Source organism: Xenopus tropicalis, chromosome 5 (assembly GCF_000004195.4).
Source record: "Xenopus tropicalis strain Nigerian chromosome 5, UCB_Xtro_10.0, whole genome shotgun sequence".
Classification (NCBI taxonomy): Eukaryota; Metazoa; Chordata; class Amphibia; order Anura; family Pipidae; genus Xenopus; species Xenopus tropicalis.
The window spans coordinates 78,745,279-78,768,946 of NC_030681.2; the positions used below are offsets into that span (position 1 = coordinate 78,745,279).

General features: G+C 39.3%; 1 protein-coding gene across 5 annotated transcripts in view; it reads right to left on the minus strand.

Moving 5' to 3' along the window:
• Positions 1–2,591: 2,591 nt before the first annotated feature.
• Positions 2,592–23,668, minus strand: part of sobp (sine oculis binding protein homolog) — a 99,048-nt gene continuing 77,971 nt past the window's right edge. For 4 of the 5 annotated variants that reach the window (XM_012962644.3, XM_012962643.3, XM_031901460.1 and 1 more), the window contains 2 exons: positions 15,967–17,915; positions 2,592–4,618 (listed from right to left, as the gene is read on the minus strand). In XM_012962644.3, the coding sequence (XP_012818098.1) occupies positions 15,969–17,915 (1,947 nt within the window). In that variant the 3' untranslated portion in view covers positions 2,592–4,618; positions 15,967–15,968. Of the gene's footprint in view, positions 4,619–15,966; positions 17,916–23,668 lie in introns of those variants that run through there. The other variant, NM_001103208.1, reaches the window with a different exon arrangement.

Here is a 23,668-nt window from a genome sequence, read left to right on the forward strand (position 1 = left end):
GGATGTGCAGCAAATTTTTCCGCAGCGAATTTTTTCATGCGCTTCGCAAAACAATCTGCCAATGGCAAAACGCATGAAAAAAGTTGCCACGCAAAAATTCACCGCATGTCCAAAAATTTACACAGGCATCAAAAAATAATAGTCGCGGGCAAAAAACAACATTTTTGCCGTTTCGTGGATCTTTCGAAAGATTCGCTAATTTTTCACCAAAGATAACCAGAACACATTTGCTCATCACTAGCGGCTAATATTTATATACACTATTTATATGCGGCGACAATTTATACAGTATACACTATTTAAAGCTACTATTTATATCTGGCGACTAAACGCGAGCGTTATTTAGCGCATGTACCGGCAAATACCGCATTGAAATAGTCTTCGCGAGTTAAATAACGCATGCAATATCGCACGTAAAATAGCGCAAGTATGCTTATAGTGAATCGTGCGAAAAGTTGCGAAAATTAAGACGCAATAAAATTTTTACCGCGCGTTATTTCGCACTTTAGTGAATTGGCCCCAGAGAGTGCTATTCTAAAACAGCTATGAATAGGGGAGAGCTGAATAGAAAGAAAAGTAATAAAAAGTAACAATAACAATAAAACTGTAGCCTCACAATCATTTTTGGCTGCTGGTGTCAATGACCCCCATTTAAAAACTGGAAAGAGTCAGAAGAGGAAGGCAAATAAGTTAGAAGACCTGTTATTCAGATTTTGGTCATTTGGATCTTTATACCTTAAGTCTACCCAAAAATAATTTAAACATTAATTAAACATTATATGATTGTTTTGCCTCCAATAAAGGTTATGCATATCTATGTTGGGATCAAGTACAAGGTACTGTTTTATTATTACAGAATAAAAGGAAATCATTTTTAACAATGAGAATTATTTGCTTATAATGGAGTCTATGGGAGATGGCCTTCCCATCATTCAGAGCTTTCTGGATAACTGGTTTTCAGATAACGGATTCGGTGCCTGTAAATCAAAAACAATACAAAATCTAAAATGAAAACCAAATGAAAAGTTGCTAAGAATAGGCCATTCTATAACATACTAAGGGGCCGATTCACTAAAGGTCGATAAAACGAGTGCTATTTATAGCATGCGTTAAAAATTATATCACTTCTTATTTTTTGTGACTTAAAGGGCAAGGAAAGGCAAAGTCACATGGGGGTGCCAAAATGTTAGGCACCCCCAAGTGATTTTAATCGCTTACCTTGTACCCCGGGCTGGTGCCCCTGTTAGGAGAAAACAGCACCAGCCCGGGGTACCTGTAGGAAGCGCTTCCTCCTTCCTTTCGCTGCGACTACACAATAGGCGCATGCGCAGTAGAGTGAAGAGCCGACTTCTCTGTTAAAGTTCGGCTTTTCTCTCTACTGCGCATGCGCGCGCGAGCGATCCCGGAAGTAGGAAGCGCTGCAGGTACCCCGGGCTGGTGCTGTTCGCTCCATATAGGGGCACCAGCCCGGGGTAAAAGGTAAGCGATTAAAGTCACTTGGGGGTGCCTAACATTTTGGCACCTCTAAATGACTTTGCCTTTCCTTCTCCTTTAACACTTGATTCACTAAAAGGACACATCATAATTAAGAAGTGATGTTCTTTGCATTATGTAACTCGCGATGAGCGTTTTTCTTGTGTTATTTTCCGCCGCGTGCGTTAATTCCCACCGCATGCGATATTAGCGCACGATATTATGCACGTAACCATTACTTTCAGAAAACTACTGTTCTGAAAATTACCATTTCCCTGAAAACTGGAGGATGCATCACTCTATGGAAACGATCACATACTTCCGACTGCAAACTCCATGTTGTGTTGCCAAACGCTCACAAACCGCAATGTTCTTAAGTACCGCCTACCCCAAGTAGGTGTTAATATTCGCACAGATTAAAGCGATATTTTGTGCGTTTAATGCTTAAAATGTGTTTGTGAATCATGCGTTAGTACTATTTCTATTCGCTAATTAACACAATGCGTTAGAAATAACTATTTGCGATAATGCGTTTTTTTGCGCATGAACCGGACAGCCCAGTTTTTGGAAGGCCTGTCCGGGTCAAAACCTCCTTCCCAGTTTCCCAAATTAGGAATTTGGTCAGGACTCAGTAACATTGTGATGTTACGGCCCACCTCTTCCCCACCCCGCGACATCACAGTCCCTCCTCTACATCAGAAATGGTGTTATCATGAGATTCATTAGGTACAGGCAGTCTGTTGTGTATGTAAGTGCAGCGTCCAGATAGACCCCTGTATTATATCAAGACAGGAGTTTATTTAGGCCTCCCTTGCACCTCCCCGTGCTTTACCTTATACCTAATACAGCAAAGGGATATTTTGCCGCAAGATTCAAGGAACATGTATGATGCAATATCTTTGAATAGCATTTTGATGAATCTTCCATGGTACCCAGTGTCATTTCCACCATAAGGCAAGACAAGGAGCTCAGGTCAGGCAGCATTTTACCAGGGGTGTGAAACAGTCAACCCCCGTTAACCTTTAGAGACACATCACTATTGTTAATTTTTTAATGGTAGAGGGACATGATCCTCACAGAAAGGAGGTGTTAGAATGAAGAGCAAAACAGGCTGGTTAAAGTATGCACTGGTATTTATGAAACAAAAGGGTATTCTCAAATGTACAGACATCCAGGAAATGTACCCCAGCCCACTTTCCAAAATACAAAGAAATGTACAACATAACAATATCGTTCTTGTGCCTTAAAATTCCCAAGTGGCCTGTGAAAGCTGACTTCCCCAGCGCTAGAAATGTCATGTGACCACACTAGCACTAAAGTGGTTAACTGCTTTCCATGCACATGATGGCACCTTTCAGACTGTGGGACTATAAGGAATAAATGCAAGTCAGGATATTTTCTGAAGAATCATGGGTTATCTTTTAATTCTGGAAACATTTTGGATATATCTTCTGTTCCCAGCAAGGATCAACATTACAACCTTGGAAACATGAAACATGAAAGAAAGATACTGTCATTTGATATAACAAGCCATGAAATCATAGTTGAAATCATGTTAATAAATAAAGAATAATTTCTAAACAGTAGCTTAAACTGTTAAGTGATTTTTTTTTGTACAAAGAAAGCTATAGAAATACAGTATATACAATAGTAATAACAGTACACATACACTAGAAAAGCTTTTATGCCCAAAGTCTTCCTGCACAGAATGCCGTTACATTGAATTCACGTCTTTTATAAAATACACGTCTGCTTCAAACAGCAGACACTGTGCAGAATTATGTGAGCACATGCTTTATTAGAATTGGTAAACATTTACACTGGATCACAATGTGATTTTTTTTCTTTTAATGAGACTTTTGAAAACCTGTATCTAAAAATAAAAAAAGTACATTACATCAGCTCCGCTTTTTTTTTTTCATTTTCTTTCAGTTTTTTAATGTTCAGTGCCAGCATACATGCTCTAAACTAGTGTAATTTTGGACTCTTGGCTACATCTGTACAAGTGCACACAAGTTACTGTGAATTCTACCCTGTTATCCTCTGACCAGTGACTGAGGATTGAATTGCACATTTCTCTTAATCAAGACAGAAGTAAGCAAACACTGAAACAGAATATCCAGCAGGAAAAGAGAGTGGGTTGCACCACAAACAGGGGTGTCTGGGGAAAAAAAATTCCACTTTGTCCCCCATTCCGTCACTGGCATGCCCATACCATTCCAATTACTATGAAAGGGCTCTGTATATGTGGAGAGATTGTCTTGCTGGTTTCCTGGATCACTGAAAACTATCAGGGGTGAAATTTCATCCATATCTCTTATGACGCTCGGCAAATATTTCTCCCTTCCCCCTTGGATTATTTTACACCTTAAGGGAATATTGGTCTTTCGCTTAACGCTTTTTACTCTGTTCCTGATTGGGGTGCCATTTAGGGGGAGCTTGCTAAAAGAAAGTGGAGGAGAATAAACATTTGCAGATCTCTTTTGCCATCTAGCCTGTACAAGAAACCACAATATAAACTATTCATTCTACTCTGTACTCTGCTAAGAATTCAAATCCATACAGTCTAACACTGAAAATATGGCATTCAGTTTAAAGGTGGCCTTTCTTTGAAAAAAAAGAAAAAACATACAACATTAGCCAATAAAACGTTTAAAATAATTTGATTAAAAGTGCATTTTGGGTAAGAAAGAGATGACTTTGAAGTGTTCCTACTTCAGTACAAAACCTTTTACCCTTTTAAACAGTTCCATTAACTAATGCAAAGTACAATTTTCATTGTAGCAGCAAAACAGTCTTTAACAAAAAAAAATTTGAAAAAAGGCTGACGTTCACTTTTCTTCCAGTCATATGTTTGGAACAATGGCATTGAGAGGATGGGTACTGTGTTGGTCCATATGCTTGAGAAAAAACACAGGGTAACATAAAGGCAGGCTCACTGGGTGGCTAGTGTAAAATGAGGAATGATCATCCTATGAGTCCAGATTGAATGGTTCTTCTTGCAAAAAATCAGGTGATAGGCAAAAGCTGCAGAAAGCTTTTTAGGCAGAAGGAAAGAAAGTATGGACCAGCTGGTGATGTTTGGTGGAGTTGAATGGTTGCACTGCTCCCTTTATGTATGCAAGATACTCTGTCAGTCAGCATCCTAAAAGACACAGACAAGTAAAGATTAGCAAAAAAATATATTAAAAAATAGACCTGCTAAAATAAATATGCAGCATTTCTTGTATTAAATGTTTTAAAATGTGAAGGGCAAGTTTCACTAACACAACATACTCAGGAGCTTTAGTAAGAAAGCAGGTTGCTTTTAAGCTCCAGCTCATTAACATACACCAGTAAGTAATTCCTTGTCCTAAAGGCTGAATGGCAGCTAAAAGCAATATATGGCTACAATTGTGCACAAAACAAAAAAAAAAGTCGCCAGCTCTCGGTGTAACCCATTTTGTGATGTTGACCAGCTGCTAGAAGCACTCTTGTGCCAGGGCCCGGTCTAACCCACATTCTGGAGTTGACCCACAGCATAGGTTAGACTAATCGCTGGCAATTTCTCTTTCCAACTGGATGCCCTCCATAACTGCGCCTGCTTCAAATACCAAATGCTCCACCCCCAATGCTAAATACTAAGCCCCAACTATTAACCCCTGTCTGGCAGTTTGTCCCACCCAGTCATGAGCCCTTTTTCAGCAATTGCTGTATCGGGCTTCCCTTTCTGTGCTTTGTATACAGAACTTATATGCAGTATTTTGAAAGCATATTAGAAACACTACTTAGTACCAGTGTCTATGTAACAGTATATATATGGTTGCCACTATGTCCGGACAGGGGGCTGGTGTTAGGGACGTAGCATAACATTAGGGGTAGGACGATGATATTTAAACCAGACAACCCGTGTCTGTTCATTCTGTCAGGTTCAAACACACCTTACATATATTATATAGCTCACTCAGTTGCTAAAAATGATTAAACAAAAGGAATGCAGGACAATGCAATTGCAATGCAAATGTTTTGTACATGTTATTAGTGCAATTGTGTTAAAGCTTATTATAACATGATCAGACAAACATACTGTACACATCTTTGCTTGCCTATGCATTTTTATGGGGGCAGCACACTATTGCAAATTCAGAGATGAGTAGAAAGCAAAAGTTAATATAGTGTTAGCTTTCGCCTTACAGTTATTTCTGGGGTTAATGCAGCAAATAGAATCCAGTACAGTACAGTATATCCATATCTTACTGTGGTATAACTAGCATGTATGGGATCAATTAAATACATATGTAAATGTATTAATGACATGGCTGGATTTAATGCAAAGCAGAAAACCCATTTCCTGTAGTAGTATTACTAGTGTGACACATTTTTCATATTTAATGCAGTGCACTGATTCAACTTCCCTTAGTCAATAGTCAATAGGCACTAGGCAAACTTTTCTGTATCAGGTAAGCCAGGTATTGGAATTTTAAAAATGCAAGAAACATAAGCTGCTCTGAGAAGTACCTTCAGTTAGTTTATATCAATTATTTTTTTTGGTGTATATCCACTTTAAAAAAAGGGGTTCACATAAAAAATTAACTTTGAGAATGATGTAGCTAGCAATATTCTAAGACAATATTAAACTGGATGCTAGGGAAAAAGTAATAATTTTGTATCACTTATCTTTCTGTTTAGAGCAATTCCTAAGCATCTTCCAGTCTACCATTTTAGTAACTACCTTGAAGGACCCTAGCAACTAAAACATTTTAAATTTGGAAAGCTGCAAAGGAATGCAGCTGCTATCCTGTGGTATCGTACTATAAAAAGGTGCCCCCAGCTTTAACTGGGCCAAAGCCAACTTTGCACCTAATATTATATTACCCAGTAAATGTCCCTAGGGACCCAGGCCCTGACTACATATGAACACAGCCTGTCTGCAAAATGAAGAGCACAGAGCTTAGTTTTAAAGATATAGGGGCACATTTGTCAAAGTACGACAGGTCCGTAATACAAAAAAAATTGTATTTTTTTTAAAGGTTACAACTGTTGCGTATTTCCTGCAACTTTTTCCTACATTAGTGCAACTTTTTCATACAAAATCATATTGTTGCGCCGAGTACGAAAGTTTCGGATTCATTCAAGCTTCGATATTGTGACTTTACTTTGGCCAGGTTGGAGCTGCAGAGTGCCATTGAGCCCTATGGGAGACTTTCCTTGGGCCAGGTTGGAGCTGCAGAGTGCCATTGAGCCCTATGGGAGACTTTCCTTGGGCCGGGTTGGAGCTGCAGAGCGCCATTGAGCCCTATGGGAGACTTTCCTTGGGCCGGGTTGGTGCTGCAGAGTGCCATTGAGGCCTATGGGAGACTTTCCTTGGGCCAGGTTGGCACTGCAGAGTGCCATTGAGCCCTATGGGAGACTTTCCTTGGGCCGGGTTGGAGCTGCAGAGTGCCATTGAGCCCTATGGGAGACTTTCCTTGGGCCAGGTTGGAGCTGCAGCATGCCATTGAGCCCTATGGGAGACTTTCCTTGGGCCAGGTTGGAGCTGCAGCATGCCATTGAGCCCTATGGGAGACTTTCCTTGGGCCGGATTGGAGCTGCAGCATGCCATTGAGCCCTATGGGAGGCTTTCCTTGGGCCGGGTTGGTGCTGCAGAGTGCCATTGAGGCCTATGGGAGACTTTCCTTGGGCCAGGTTGGCACTGCAGAGTGCCATTGAGCCCTATGGGAGACTTTCCTTGGGCCGGGTTGGAGCTGCAGAGTGCCATTGAGCCCTATGGGAGACTTTCCTTGGGCCAGGTTGGAGCTGCAGCATGCCATTGAGCCCTATGGGAGACTTTCCTTGGGCCAGGTTGGAGCTGCAGCATGCCATTGAGCCCTATGGGAGACTTTCCTTGGGCCGGATTGGGGCTGCAGAGTGCCATTGAGCCCTATGGGAGGCTTTCCTTGGGCCGGGTTGGCGCTGCAGAGTGCCATTGAGGCCTATGGGAGACTTTCCTTGGGCCGGGTTGGCGCTGCAGAGTGCCATTGAGCCCTAAGGGAGACTTTCCTTGGGCCAGGTTGGAGCTGCAGAGTGCCATTGAGCCCTATGGGAGACTTTCCTTGGGCCGGGTTGGAGCTGCAGAGTGCCATTGAGCCCTATGGGAGACTTTCCTTGGGCCAGGTTGGAGCTGCAGAGTGCCATTGAGCCCTATGTGAGACTTTCCTTGGGCCGGGTTGGAGCTGCAGAGTGCCATTGAGCCCTATGGGAGACTTTCCTTGGGCCAGGTTGGAGCTGCAGAGTGCCATTGAGTCCTATAGAAGACTTTCCTTGGGCCAGGTTGGAGCTGCAGAGTGCCATTGAGCCCTATAGAAGACTTTCCTTGGGCCAGGTTGGAGCTGCAGAGTGCCATTGAGCCCTATGGGAGGCTTTCCTTGGGCCAGGTTGGAGCTGCAGAGTGCCATTGAGCCCTATGGGAGACTTTCCTTGGGCCAGGTTGGAGCTGCAGAGTGCCATTGAGCCCTATGGGAGACTTTCCTTGGGCCAGGTTGGAGCTGCAGAGTGCCATTGAGCCCTATGGGAGACTTTCCTTGGGCCAGGTTGGAGCTGCAGAGTGCCATTGAGCCCTATGGGAGACTTTCCTTGGGCCAGGTTGGAGCTGCAGAGTGCCATTGAGCCCTATGGGAGGCTTCCAAAACCATGCACAGAAGGATCAAAGTCAGAAAGGTTTTCCCTCCGCTTACGATCATTCGGATATGAAAATTTAGTGACTTTTGGATCGCCAATGCGATATTATTGTGACTAATACGATTTTTCCGTAAGCATTTTCGTGATATTTGTGATCATCAGAAATTATCATATTCAATCCGAATTTTACCCAATTCGAGATTCGAACTCGTACTTTGATGAATCAGCCCCTTAGTCTACTAGTAATGTACTCAGCATCCAATGTATATATATTATAAATTTTAGGGGTTAGTTCTCCTTAAATTCCATATTGTTTATTGAAGTATCATACTGTCATTAACGGTGTATTTTCAAAGCAATGTTTAAATAAACAGGTAATCCATTATACAGGTATGGAACTTGTTATCCAGAATGCTTGGGACCTGTAATTTGGATCTCCATAACCTAAGTCGGCTAAAAATCATTTAAATCGAATAAACCCAATAGGACTGTTTTGCCTCCAGTAAGGATTAATTATATCTTAGTTGAGATCAAGTACAAGGTACTGTTTTATTATTACAGAGAAAAAGGAAATCATTTTAGAATTATTTGCTTATAATGAAGTCTAGGGGAGATGACCTTTCCGTAATTCGGAACTTTCTGGATAATCTTTTAAGACCATAATGATTCATAAACAAAGACAAATGTGTAGAAGTGGAATCATCCAAAGGATGCTCAAAAGGAGGAAGATTTACTAAATTCATATATTATACTGCATTGCATAGGCTGAAAAACGTTATATGTTTTCCCTTTGGCGCAGCAGTGCCAACAATAATATGTGACAGTCAAGGTCTGGAGCTTCTGGAAAGTCTTGGAACAGAAGGGCTACATAAATGTTATGTTTGATAAATGAGGGGTGTCTGAAATGACCTGCAAACTGATTAAATAGGAGGGAAAAACTTTTTAAAATGTATTACTGTACTTCACAAGAAAAGAGAATTTAAATGTGGTAGGACAGTATTCTAAGTTTGTTTTACATTTCAGCAACCATTTCATTTACTCACCAGTACAGGCATGTGAAATGTTATCCAGAATGGTCAGTACCTGGGTTTTATTATATAAAACCAATAGGGCTGTTTTGCTAAAAGTATATCTTAGCTTTGATCAAATACAAGTTACAGATTTATTGGGGGATGGCCATGCCATAATTCTGAGCTTTCTGAAGTTTGAATAATGAATAATAGATCCCATACCCATACTTTAAATACATTTAATGCTGTATTTATTGCTTAATAGAATTTACAAAGCTCTGTATAATAGGGCTGCTGTGGCTTGGGCTATATACCCTGGTGATGAAACACTATCATATGGATCAGTATTCTTTACCTGTACAGTGTTTTTACATTGACAATATAAAAGAAGAATATCTACCAGATGTATATGTGTAGGAGCCATTAAAGAATGGATAGACATAAAATATTAAAATGTGAACTGGCTTTTTGTCATTAAGTAGAGAAATATTCAGTATTGGTATTTTAAAATTAAATTTTAATTATTTTATTACAATTAAAATTTCTTTCTTTGTGTCTGTTTGGGACATTGGCCCACCACGTACCTATCATACAATCCCAAAATGTTTCCTGGTCATTACAGGGAATGGATTATCCCCCCGCCCCCCCCACCAAGCACATCCCAAAAATAATTTTAAGCTAGATTTTCACTTTACAAGTGATCCTGATTAAAAACAGATTCTCTCTACTACAGAAAGTTAGTCAGTGGTATTTCAAAATGATTATTATCTAGAAACAATGCTTTGCTGTTTGCCAGCCTGGCACAGTTTCTTTAAATAGATGTTAATTAGCTTTAATTGCTTCATTATGTGTATAACTGGAAAGCAACATTGTATAATGCTGGTAAACAACAGCAATGTGTAATTGCTGCTATTTTTTTAAATAAGTAGTGACAATGCATTGCCCATTATTACAGAGTGCTTTGTATAAATACATGGAAATGAGGGACCAGATTATTGCTTCCAGTAGATTCACGCCCTCCAAAAACTATATGTGCTTTGAGGCCATCTTTGTCTAAGCTAGGCTTGGCTAGGCCATAAACAAATCCTGATTTCCTAATTTTCTGCATTAACCAGGGCATAATATTAGCAGCAAACAGAATGATTAAGTTATAAGCTCTGGAAGATGCTCAAACTACAAACTGACATGAGCAAATGCCATGTGTAATGCTATCTCTTGAATGTATTGAGTGAGACTGCCCATAAAAAAATATTTGCTGTAGCTTAGGGGCACATTTACTAATCCTCAAATCCAAATCCCGAATGGGAAAAAAACGGATTGGAAACGAAAATTTTGCGTTTTTTTTATCGCTGTTGCAATTGTTTCGTATTTTGCGCAACTTTTTCGTCACCGTCACGACTTTATCGTATTTTGCGCTACTTTTTCGTCGCCGTCATGTTTTTTTTCGTATTGAGCAATTGTAAACGGCGGAAAAAACAATCCAAATTTTTCGCAACAGCGACGAAAAAGTCGTGGAAAATATACAATAAAGTCGTACCAGCGACAAAAAAGTTGTGCAAAATATGAAAAAATTGCACCAGCGACGAAAAAATCGCAAACATACCGATCATTACGAAAAAAACGCATTCGGACACTTTCAGACGTTCGTGGATTAGAAAATGTGCCCCTTAATGTATGTTTAGAGAGAGTTTTTTGCTGCCCACGCTGCATGAAGCCATCCGTAAGTGTATTCAATCTTAACACTGTGTTCATACATCTGAACATTTGAAAAATGGATAAAAAAAAGCAGTGCATAGTGCAGTGAAATTGTTTTTAGACACATCCATTGTTGTGGCCACACCCCCTAAATACCACTCCCATTTTCCAAAATTTGGCAGGTTATATAAAATTTGAACACATTTCTAGGGGTTTGGGGGTCTTGTTTTATGCTTTATTATAGTTTTGCTAATGAAGGTGAAATTAGGATGTTACATTTTTGCTTCCTCAAAAATGTTTCCCAATTATGTGTGAAAATACTCACAAATGGGAGATGGTGCCCAAATCTGCAAACTCCTTTGCTCTGGAGCCAAAGAACTGTCAACATATATCAAACTGTATCAGAGGGCACTCAAATGAAATCAATGTGCTAATAACTTTCTTGTTTATTGAGATCTCTGCACACAATGTTTCGGAGGATGCTCCCCCTTCCTCAGGTGCTCTCACAAAAAGTTCAAAAAGAAACAGATATATAAAGGGAAATCCCCACCCCTTAGTTATGCCAATAAGAGCACTGGCATAGGACATTCATTACATTAGCATATTGGTAGAAATAGCATATTGAATCTCGCACTTACATCAATGAGCCATTGACTAGAAGAGGATTTGTCTATAAAGTATTGTCTTTGTTTGCAGGGGCTCTGTACTGCAATTTCAAATTGCTATCAAAACCCTATACAGGTATGGGATCCGTTATCCGGAAACCCGATATCCAGAAAGCTCTGAATTACGGAAAGCCTGTCTCTCATAGACTCCATTTTAATTAAATCATTCAGATATTTAAAATTGATTTCCCTTTTCTCTGTAAATATAAAACAGTGCTTTGTATTTGATCCCAACTAAGATAAAATTAATCCTTACTGGATGTAAAATAATCCTATTGGGTTTAATTAATGTTTTATTGATTTCTTAGTAGACTTAAGGTATGAAAATCCAAATTACGGAAAGACCCCTTATCCGGAATACCCTTGGTCCCGGGCATTCTGGATAACGGGTCCTATACCTGTATATCAAAGTGATAACATAAATATTTTGCAGCCCAATACGGCTGATTGGTTCCTTCAAATACTTTATATACAAACCATGTTATTTTATCAAAAATGCAAGCTTGAATTTTAAGAGTTGTTTTTTTTTTTTATTGCAAGGTTGTGCACTATTGCAGTGGAATCTATTGTATAATAATACAATAAAGTCTGAAATATCATGTATAACTACCATGGAATTCTGTGAATTTAACCACTGAATTTGCATAATTTTCTTAGTTTTTTAAAACCACTTTTACAGCTGACACTGATAAAGTCGCTTATCTGTGAAGCACCTAACAAGGGCATTCTGCCAATAAAGCATCACAGACGGCACAAAGAAGTTGATTTATTTCTCCTATGTAAAATGTCTGCAAAAGGAGAGCAATAGATTTGTCACAGAGAAACGTCCTGTTGTTCTCAATCTGTGAAGTCGATTGGACTGGGATTATAGCCAGTGGGCTTCACCGAAAATGAAAACATTTTGCCTTATTATTGATAAAAGTACATGCTTTTGTACAAACAGAAGTAAATTTTGCCTTGATAAGTTCCTTGTGGGCTGTCTATTCACTGAGACACCCCACATATTACAGAGACATTCTTACAGGACTTGTCTCACATTAATTTTATTATTACTGACCACCTACCCATAAAGCACTACTTTAGCTCCATTTTTAAATGTTCCCTGCATATAAAGTTTAAAAGTTGCCTGCATATTTATTTTAATTTTTCTTTTGTTTTTTGCAGGATTTACTGGCTTAGCTTGTCATTTCATTGTAGTGAAGAATTCTGTTAGATAAAAGCAGTGTAGAAATCTATTTGGGTCAGAACAATTATTTTCTTTATCATGACTATGTAGGTAACAAGAAAGAATGATATAAAATGGTGTAAAAATAAAGCCAGCTCAGTGTTTATTTTGGGGGAGAAGGTTGTTAGTAGGGAATTTTTATGTACTGAAAAGGTTAACTGAGCACACAGTACATACATAGTTACATAGTTACATAGGGTTGAAAAAAGACCAGAGTCCATCAAGTTCAACCCATCCAAGTAAATCCAGCACACACAACCTATACTTACCAATCTATAGACTCACATACATAAACTATATCTACAACCACTAATACTAACTGTAGATATTAGTATCACAATAGCCTTGGATATTCTGATTGTTCAAGAACTCATCCAGGCAGTACTATATCTTGTACCAGGAGCATAAATGGTACATTATTCAATTACACCTTAATTAAATATCTCAGCATTCTTAAAGAATAAGCTTGCGTGGCATTAGCCTAAAGCATGCGGGGAGCTGCTTTCCAGAAGTATCAGGGTTGTACCCTTAAAGCAATATTGCTGATTATACATTTCTTGGGTGAGCAACCTTATCAATGTGCAACATAATCATCCAGTTTAGCCGAACCTGATCTCTGTTAATTGGGCTCCATGTTCTTTGTTCCTATAAATGGAGCTGAAATCATTCAACTTCCTAACAACTAAGCAACACTGGGTTTCAGCACTGGGCAGTAACTCAGCTTTAGGTTAATAAATGAGCACACACATTTAATTGGTTGCAATGTTTTACAGCTGATGTTTACATTTGCCCAGAGTTGATTAGTTCAATATAACAAGAATGACAAAATAACATGTGTATGGCACATCAAGATGACTGACATAGGGCAGGTAATCAGCATTCTCTGTGGTAGGTTATTATGAATCTATAATTATTTTTTTTCAGTAGATTTCTCACTAATGAATTATCTTGCATGTTAGATAATTATGTTAAAATAATTAATATTTTTGCCAACTGCTATAGAGAACTAGGGGGCGCAGTGGGACAGGTTTATGGTTGGATATAGATCCCCTTTCAGTTCCTGTCATCTTCCTTAGAGAACTAGAAGGGACAGTGAGACAGTGCTATGAAGGGTTTAGATTCATTTTTAACATTGTTGTAGCCTTCCAAAAAAAAAGGAGAATTAATGCCAATTCACGATTGGAATGATGTTTGTCTCATACTATTGAATGCCACCTTTTGGATATTATTTACCTTTAAAGCGGACCTGTCATCCAGACATAAAAAGCTGTATAGTAAAAGTCCTTTTCAAATTAAACATGAAACCCAAATTCATTTTTATATTAACACATCCATACCCATTATAAAGGCATTTAAAAATACCAGCTGTCAATCATATATTGCTTGCCCCGCCTTTATGCCTTAGACATAGAGGCAGGGCAGACTATAACTTTAGCTTTCCGTTCAGCACTTCCTAGATGTCACTGCACATCTCACTTCTCCCCTCCCTCCTCCTCATCTAATTGTGTAGCCAGTACAAGCATGGGCATGGGCATCTGGTCCCCCATTCTGGCACATACACAAGATTTTGGCATGATACAAAGTTTGCCTTCATAACAGTGTCCACAAAATGGTGCCTGCCTGCTTGCTTTGATTGACTAATTCCAAGACGGAAGGAAACAACATTTATATTATTTATATAGAGTAAGTAAAGTTTATTTTGCTCAACTAACAATATAGAAAATAATTTGGAGTTATTTCTTAAGGTGACAGGTCCCCTTTAAAGGAACAGTAACACTAAAAAATGAAAGTGTATAAAAGTAACTAAAATATAATGTGCTGCTGCCCTGCACTGGTAAAAGTTGTGTGTTTACTTCAGAAAATCCACTATAATTTATACAAATAAGCTGCTATGTAGCCATGGAGGCAGCCATTCAAAGGAGAAAAGGCACAGGCACATAGCAAATAACAGATAAAACACTATTGTATTCTACATAGCTTATCTGTTATCTGCTATGTAACCTGTGCCTTTTCTCCTTTTTTCCAGCTTGAATGGCTGCCCCCGTGGCTACACAGCAGCTTATTATATAAATTATAGTAGTGTTACTGTAGCAAACACACCAGTTTTACCAGTGCAGGGCAACAGTGCATTATATTTTTATTACTTTAAAGCTCTTTCATTTTTTGGTGTTACTGTTCCTTTAATATGGTGTGATGGTCCCATGGTTGTTTTGAATAACCCAGCAGAAAAAGCTTTAGTCTGTTTGCTTGCCATATCACAATAAACACAAAGGTACAAAAATCAGGTTCAGACTGGGTAAGGGCTATGCAGATGTGGAGAGTAGTCACCTAAGGCAATTTTGGCCTACTTCGAAAGCTGGAGTGATGCATATGTTTCCCACTGGCAAATTACATTATTGCCAGTGAGAAAACATTTTCAGGAAATTAGTTGCCTGCAGCAGAGGAGATTTATTGTGGGTGACTAATCTCCATGTGTGCTATCTCCATGGCATGTGTGCCATCACCCTTATAGTATAGGTCCCTGATAACATTATCAGTTAGATTTTTAGTGCATAGCCTGTAGCACACTCAGTGCATCAACCCCTATCAATGCAGTCCTACTCTCAAACATAGTCAACCATGAAAACAAGCAAGGGGAAACACTAAACAGGCAAATAGCTGTTGCACTAAATTGCAAATAGCTGTTTATTTTAAAGTCACACACACAACATGTTTTAGGCCCCTCAAATCCTATAAAGCAATAAAGGTCAATTGAGGGGCCTAAAATGTTATAAGTTTGCCACTTTAAAATAAACAGCTATTTGCAGTTAAGCCCCCCCCCTGCCAATTTTGTGATTGCCCTGATCAGAGCTGGGCCAAGTCATCTGGGTGCCCCAGGCAACCCAGCCAGCCTCCTGGTGCTGCTCCAGTGCATGCTCCCCCCCTGCAGCATCATGGCATGTATGCATGCTCTTTAGTGCAAGTGGGGTGGGGGAGCATACACTGGAGCAGCGCCTGTTGTCTTGTGGGAAAAGAGGCAGTGGCAGTAGGGAATGAGGGCGCAGACTAGGGGGGAGGTAAAGAAAGCTGTACATGCCTAGCACATGCTTCTTCTGCCTACCCCTAGTTCTGGCCCTGATAACATAATGCGTTTAATGACATAGTTGTATGTGCAAGCCACCAGGAGCTACATATAATGTACAGCTACATATGATGCACTGCTCTTAAAAACTATTATAGGAACATGACAATATTAGGAAATTAATAAATTATTTCCACAAACCTTTACTTATTTTGATTTCGAATACGGAGACACCTCCTTTTCAATGGTGGCTCCAAATCCTCTGTCCCTGTACTGAGAATTGGTGTAGAGACTATACACGGAGCCATTCCTGTCTTTTCTGCTGGTTTTGGCACAGGCTGAATAACACAACCTGTTTTAGGCAACATTCGCAAAGCATAAGCATGGTCCTCATCTGCAGGATTATTAAGGTTGGGGTCTTGCTTGTCACCGGTTGTGAGGGACTCTTCCACAAGACTCTTCTTGCTGGCATCAATTTCTAAATGACAGTTTGAACTACAATTGTTTTCTTTAACAGATTCCAGCTCACTTACAACTGGTTCCTTGTCTAGCAGTGTCTTTTTTTGCTCATGATGTTTTTCATAGTTCTTAGTGCCTTCTGCACTCTTTGTACCATTTACAATGACATTACAAACTGTTGCACTGGGTTCATGCCCAGGAGTGCTTGAGGCAACGGAAATGGGGTCACAAAAAGATGGATCACTAGATGGAAATGTTTTTGTTTCTCCTGGGCTACGACTGTCCCTGCAGTCAGTACAGTTGTTTTTATCCATTTTACCAAAGGCCAGGTTAACAACACTGTTAGGTTCATGTTCAAGTTTCAAGTGAGTATTAAGGGCTCTATGAATTACATTGTGAAGTCTAGATCTGTGTGCCATGGTTAAGTCTATAACTCCATCCTGGGGTACCTGAAGTGTATTATGGAGGCTAAGCTTGTTTTCTGGGCTTGCTGTCCTCGTTGTCAAATCCACTACTTCAGTTTTAGTGTGCTCTTGAAGCATAGGGGCCTGGTGAGAAGATTGCCCTGAACCACCAGATGAGGAATCAGAACTCTTCATAGACCTCTGCTTAGAATCCCTTGAAGGCAAAGTTGTATCCTTTGGCTTTGCCCCAAGAGTGTCATTCGATGAATTTGGAATGATGCTTTCACCATTACTGGAGAAGTCATTAGGGGGTTTGGAATCAACTACATGAGGAATGGGAATAGGAATAGGTATTGGAACAGGTAAGGGGACAATGACAGGGTATGGCACTAAAAGGGTTGGTGGTGGCACCAATGGAGCAAGTGATGGTAAACCAAAATTTACCATCTGTGGCATATGCATAGGGCCATTTGGCATCATGCCCATTGGGGGGAAAGGAAGACTGGGTAAAGGACCTCCAGGTGGATGTGGTGGAAGCAACCCTGGGGGGTTTCCAGGAATAGTAGGTGTTGTAGCTGGATGGATATGAGGTGATAACATTGGTCTATGCATAGGGCTAGAAGTGGGGCCCAAAACTCTGGGACCACCTGGTGGTGGCCCCATACCAGGAATCATTGGATTGGGCAAAGGGCTGTTAGGATTTGAGCCATGAGGACCCCTAAGAAAAGGTGGGCGAATTTGCTGCATAATTTGCTGCTCCATGAATATAGGCAAAGGAACTGGTCCTCGATTTGTCATTATCATTGGAGGACTTCTGGGTGGCAAGCCCATAGGAGGCACAATACTGGCAGGTGGTGGAACAGGAACTGAGGGAATATTTGGACAATCATTCATAGGAATGGATTTGGGAACTGGTGTAGGGATTTTAGTAACAGAGTTATTGGCAGTTTCAGATGGGGAGGCAGTGGCAGATGCTGATGATCCAGGTCCTTGAATTTGGCCTGTTACAGACACCGGGGAAGGAACCTTTCTGCGTACATCTGTCAGCGGTATATTCCAAGAATCTGGAGTCAGCAACTGTACCCCGGTGCCTTCTGCTTTATTATCAATTGAAGGATGTAATGAGTTACACAGTCCAGCTGGAAGGTTAGCTTGTGTCTCTTTATAAAAAATGTCCATTTTGTATTGATTTAGACACTTTGCACTGCAGAACTGAAGTCTTCTTTCCCCGTCCCCAAAATCCAGATATTCTTTAGTATGCCTTATATGCTTACACCAATCACATACCTAAAACAAGAAAAATAAATGTATTTATTGCATAAATTACAGAGTGCAGAAGATATTCATTGCAAACTGTTTTCAAATACATTACAGACAGTTAATTTGGAAATAGCCGTTCATTTAACCAATACTTCTCTCCAAAAGCACATAGATTTATAAATGTGTGTATTTTAATTTCACAAATTTTCAAAATTTAGCTTCTATTGTAAAATAAAAACAATATAAGAAGTAACAATGCAATGATTTGCATGGCTATATAAAGGCCACAGGCATTACAGACATTTCTAAGCACATTAAGGGGCAGATTTATTAAGACACGAACACTCCGAGCGCATTTTCACCAAATTTTCCGTGTCTTGCGCAACTTTTTCAACGCCCGCGAGACTTTTCCATACACTTGCGTGACTTTTCCGTACGCTTGCACGAAAAAATCATAAAGGTTTTCCCACTGTTTACAATCGTTTGGTACGAAAATTTTGTGACTTTTGGATCGCCAATACGATATTATTGTGACTAATACGATTTTTTCGTAAGCATTTTCGTGATATTTGCGATCTTCAGAAATTTTCGTATCCAATCCGAATTTGTCCCATTCGGGATTGGAACTCGCATTTTCATGAATGTGCCCCTAAGAGTAGTGATGAACGAATCTGTCCCATTTCGCTTTGCATTAAACTTTTTTTTATCGCTTGGCACAAATTTTTTCTGTGGAAAATTTTTGCACCATTTCACAAAAAACGTGGAAATTTGCTGCAAATCCATGCCTGGTGAAACATTACACTCATCACTGATTAAGAGTTATTTCAGCATATAAAAGCAAGAACTGTCTATATACATTCCAATACCATTTCTAAGATTTAATAAGAGAGCTATAACTTCTAATATTACATGCTTTGTGGTTTGGATGAATAAAAAGAACATGTTTTGAAAGCTGAATTTAAATCCCTTAAAACATTACATATTGCATAATGTACCATCTATAGAAAAATATAAGGATATTAGGTGTAACAGAGATTTTATTGCTCCTATATCCTTGTATTTTTAACAAGAAGGGGAATATTATTACTTTATAATAGACAAGTAGTAATCAGTGAAATTTTTTACCGATTATGGATTCATGCCAAAATTCTGCATTTTGCCGTCAGTGAATATTTTTAGGAAACCAACAAAACGTCCATAGACCCCAATGTATTTTGCACAAAAAAAAGTTGGCTCAAAAATGAGGCTCAACCTATGCATTTCTGATAGGAACCTAATAATACCATCAGCTTGAAAGAGAGTGGTGTTTAATAAGTGGAAGTCCTTTAATGTCAGGTGCATGTGGTTTCCAAAAGGATACTTATGGCCCATATATTAGCACAAAAGCATAGTAAGACATCTACATTGCAATATTATATTGCTCACAATCATGACATTTAAATTGCCTGCTCACTGCTTGGAAAAGTTGAACAATAATACCCACCTAGAGTATCCATTTTGTTTTGCTCTGTGGTGTAGAGTTGTCCATTTAGCTACATTTTATTTGCCATAAACAAGCTAGAGACCCTGGGTTAAATCCAATTCCTTGTAACCTTGGACAAGTTCTTACATTTTGACCTTTTTATCCTTCATGCGGCACTTACAACTATAGATTGTTCTACCTGAAAAATTGGCTAACTAATTCTAAATGCTCTGTTAAAAGGTTATCAAATACAAAATACCATCTATCATTTGTCTATAAGCAAATTGTTAACATTTCCGCCACTGTCATTTAAGCTGCTATTTTATTAGAGTGAAATTATTATGATTTCATTAACACATTACTTTTGACACACCATCAGTTCCCACAGATGGCGAAAGCATGATCTACAATTCAAATAACGCTCTTGTTTGCACTAAAGCTTTTCCCTCACATGGCACTTTGAACAAGAACTAATCTTGCCATTGCTATAAACAGATAAACAGATGCCAGCAGTTCCCTTGATACCTTCTATTTTTTGCATAGGAAATCATTTCAAGAATAAGAATATTATTTCACAACTACTTTCACATTACTCTCCTAAGATATAGAAATATATGTACTTCTACCCTCAATAGTGTGCAGATAAGTTTGGTGCCAAAGGAAAGCTAGGCAACTTTGTCAGCCCCAAGAAAGCCCTGGGAGACATTTATCTTGCTACATTTATTTGCATACTTGAATAAACTTAAATGCAAGTGCAGAATTTATTGCATACAATTTAATTTTGCTCTAACACATAGAAGCTTATTTGCACCACACCATATGTTTCTAGACTTCAAACCCCAGCATCTCCCAACAGCCAAAGGCATATAAAGAGGCAGGGAGTAACAGTTAAGATCAGCTGGCAACCCACATACAGTAGGTTAGGTTGTTTGTGCAATTTATAGAAATGTGTGTTTTAAAGTTGACATTTTGTATCCAGTGATGATGAAATATTGATTGTATAATGAATTAATCAAATCTACTTCTCGGTTATCTGTTATCTGTGAATAGGCTGTCTATTATTTTAGGTATTGATTTCCATTATCTTAGTATTTTAGTGGCATTAAATACAGTAGGGTAGCAAGAATTTATTTTTATTTTTATATTGTGCTGTGTTTTTATATACTGTAACTAATCAGATTATTACTGACTACTCTTTATAGTGTTATAATTGGTTTTTAATTTTTTATTGCATTGGATTCATTTTTGAATGAAAAAACACAATTTTAGATACACTCTCTCAGACGAGGACATGAGATTAGTGTTGCCTAATGGTTAAATTACATTATATCTATGGTTTTTACTGCTTACACTTAGGGGCAGAGTACGAATCCCGAATGGGAAAAATTCGGATTGGAAACGAAAATTTCTGAAGATCGCAAATATCACAAAAATGCTTACGAAAAAATCGTATTAGTCACGATAATATCGTATTGGCGATCAGGAAGTCAAGAAATTTTCGTACCGAACTATTGTAAACAGCGGCAAAACCGATCCGATATTTTCACGCTAAAAATATGGAAAAGTTGCGTAAGCGTCAAAAAAGCTGGAAAAGTCACAGAAAACACGATTGGACCGATCGAACGAACACTCGGAGCATTTGTGGAAAAGTAAATGTGCCCCTTAACATGGCAAAACTTAAACCTTAAATATTTTCATCTTCCAACTTTCAAGTCCTTCAAGTAAAATGTGTTGGAGGAAAAGGCACTACTTCTCACAGAGACCTTTTATACTTTAATGAAATTCTCCCCATCTGTAACCTGAGACACGGGCTGCAGCACGGGTGGGGTTTATTTAAACTTGTTAGTTTTCCTTATTACAGATGGTGAGAAGGGTAAAAACTAAGCAATGATCTCTAAGTGTTTTAAAATAAAAAAAAATAACAGAAATGTGGAAAAGACAGGATACATTTTCACAAGACCTGCAGTATTAAGTGTGCTGAGATACCTGGGTGTGGAGATTGGGAGATTGGTTCCGTCACTTAAACTAGGATGGAGGCAGCACTGCTAATGTTTGTACTCTAGCCTGTGGAAGCATTGCACTGCTCATAGCCAATTTTAGTAAACGGACGCCATGAATTGGTATAGTAATACAGGTATAGGTATATTCAGAATGTTTTCTGGATAAGGGACCTGTAAATTTGGTCACCACACCTTGAGGCTGCTGAAATCTTTTACATGTTAAATAAACACAATAAAGCTGGCCATACACGTGGCGATCTCACGATGTTTCGTACGACCGTCGGTCGCACGAAACATCGTCAGATCCGCCACACACCATTCAGGGCTGAATCGGCAGGTAAGGAGGTAGAAACAATAGGATTTCTACCTCCTTCTGCCGATTCAGCTCTGAAGGGAGAATTTTGGTCAGGCGCCTTCTATGGCGCCCGATCAAAATTTTCTAACTTGGCCGATCGGCGAGCCGACCGATTTCAGCAGCTTCCTGCGATATCGGTCGGCTCGCCGACATGCCATACACGCACCGATTATCGTACGAAACGAGGTTTCGTACGATAATATCGGTGCGTGTATGGCCACCTTAAGATTGATTTGCCACCAATATGGGTTTTTGCAGGTTAGTTGGGATCAAGTACAAGGTACTGTTTTATTATTACAGAGAAAAAGGAAATATTAAAAACTTCCCCAAAGATTTTTAAAACATGATAATTATTTGATTTAAGTGGACTATATGGACTTCCCGTAACATGGGGGTTTATGGATAACAGATCCTATACCCATATTGACTTGTTCCAATCAATTATTAAAACATGTTACCATTTCTTTAATTTGTTCAGATGACATCTCCTGAAAATCTCATATAATTTCCTTTTTGGAAGGGGTTCCTAGCTAAAACCAATCTTTAATAGATAACTATAAATAAAACACTTAAAATGTACAACTACGTAATTTAATTGTATAAACGAATCCAATTGACATTGAGGCTATTTATATTTTAGTGGCTTGTTGCCAGTGTAGTACTTATAAGCTAAATGGGTTTGATCTCATTCAGTTTCTTTTCTGCAGCAGATTGTACTCTGTTAAACCACATGAAAGGATGGCATCAGCAGAAATAATACTCTCTTTTGATAGGAAAAATCTAAATCTATGCCCATATATTTTTCTTTCCATCTTGTATGGCTTAAACAAACAGATCTTGCAGTAATTAATTGTTTCATCTAGATATTATTTAATGGTCTGGCTAAAAAGGAAAGCTTGGATTACTTCTTAACACTTTTTATTTTTTTAAATATTAAATAGACTGTTTTGTAGTTTTTACAGAAATCTACAAGGGACTTACACAGGGATGGCAGTGGTGACCTCTCATATATATAAGGAGAGCTTTACTGAGCTAAAGTACTGAAACAACAGATATCCTTTATACAAAATCATCTATTTGGGAAATAGAAGAGTATTTAATAAAACATTTGTAACACTATTTTGGCTATGTAGGGGTTAAACCAGGCTAGAAATGATGTAGAGCAGTGCTGTCCAACTGGCGGCCCGCGACCCCCCTCTGTGTGGCCCCCCACCTGTCTGGCTGCTTTGATGGCTTACTCTTGTGTAAGCTTTAAATGGTATCAGTACTAACTGCCCCCCCTGCATGGTTCTCACCTCAGATTCAGGCTGTAATCAGGCTGTATTGTTTAAACATGTAATCCCCTGTGTTGTTCACACCTTTTAATCTCTGCATTGTTCACCCCCTGCAGTGTTCACACCTCAGGCTCAGGCTGTAATCACCCCCATTGTTCCCCTGTTCACACCTCAGGAGCAGTAGAAACCCACAAATAATCCCTGCACACTACAAAAAGAACATATACTGAGGTGGTACTGCAATTAAAAAGTTTTTTAATATATAGTTATTGTGCAGACTGTAGGAGCAGTGCCAACATTGTGTCACTGTAGGCTGCCTGTGTGTGCCATACACACAGGCATCATAGGGCAAGCAGAGTATGGCACACACAGGCAGGGTAGGGAAGGCAGAGTATGGCACACACAGGCAGAGTATGGCACACACAGGCAGAGTATGGCACACACAGGCAGAGTATGGCACACACAGGCAGAGTATGGCACACACAGGCCAAGTATGGCACACACAGGCCAAGTATGGCACAAACCAGCCAAGAATGGCAAACACAGTGAAAGTATGGCACACGCAGGCAGGGTAGGGAAGGCAGAGTATGGCACACACAGGCAGAGTAGGGCAGGCAGAGTATGGCACACACTGGCCAAGTATGGCACAAACCAGCCAAGTATGGCACACAGGCAGGGTAGGGAAGGCA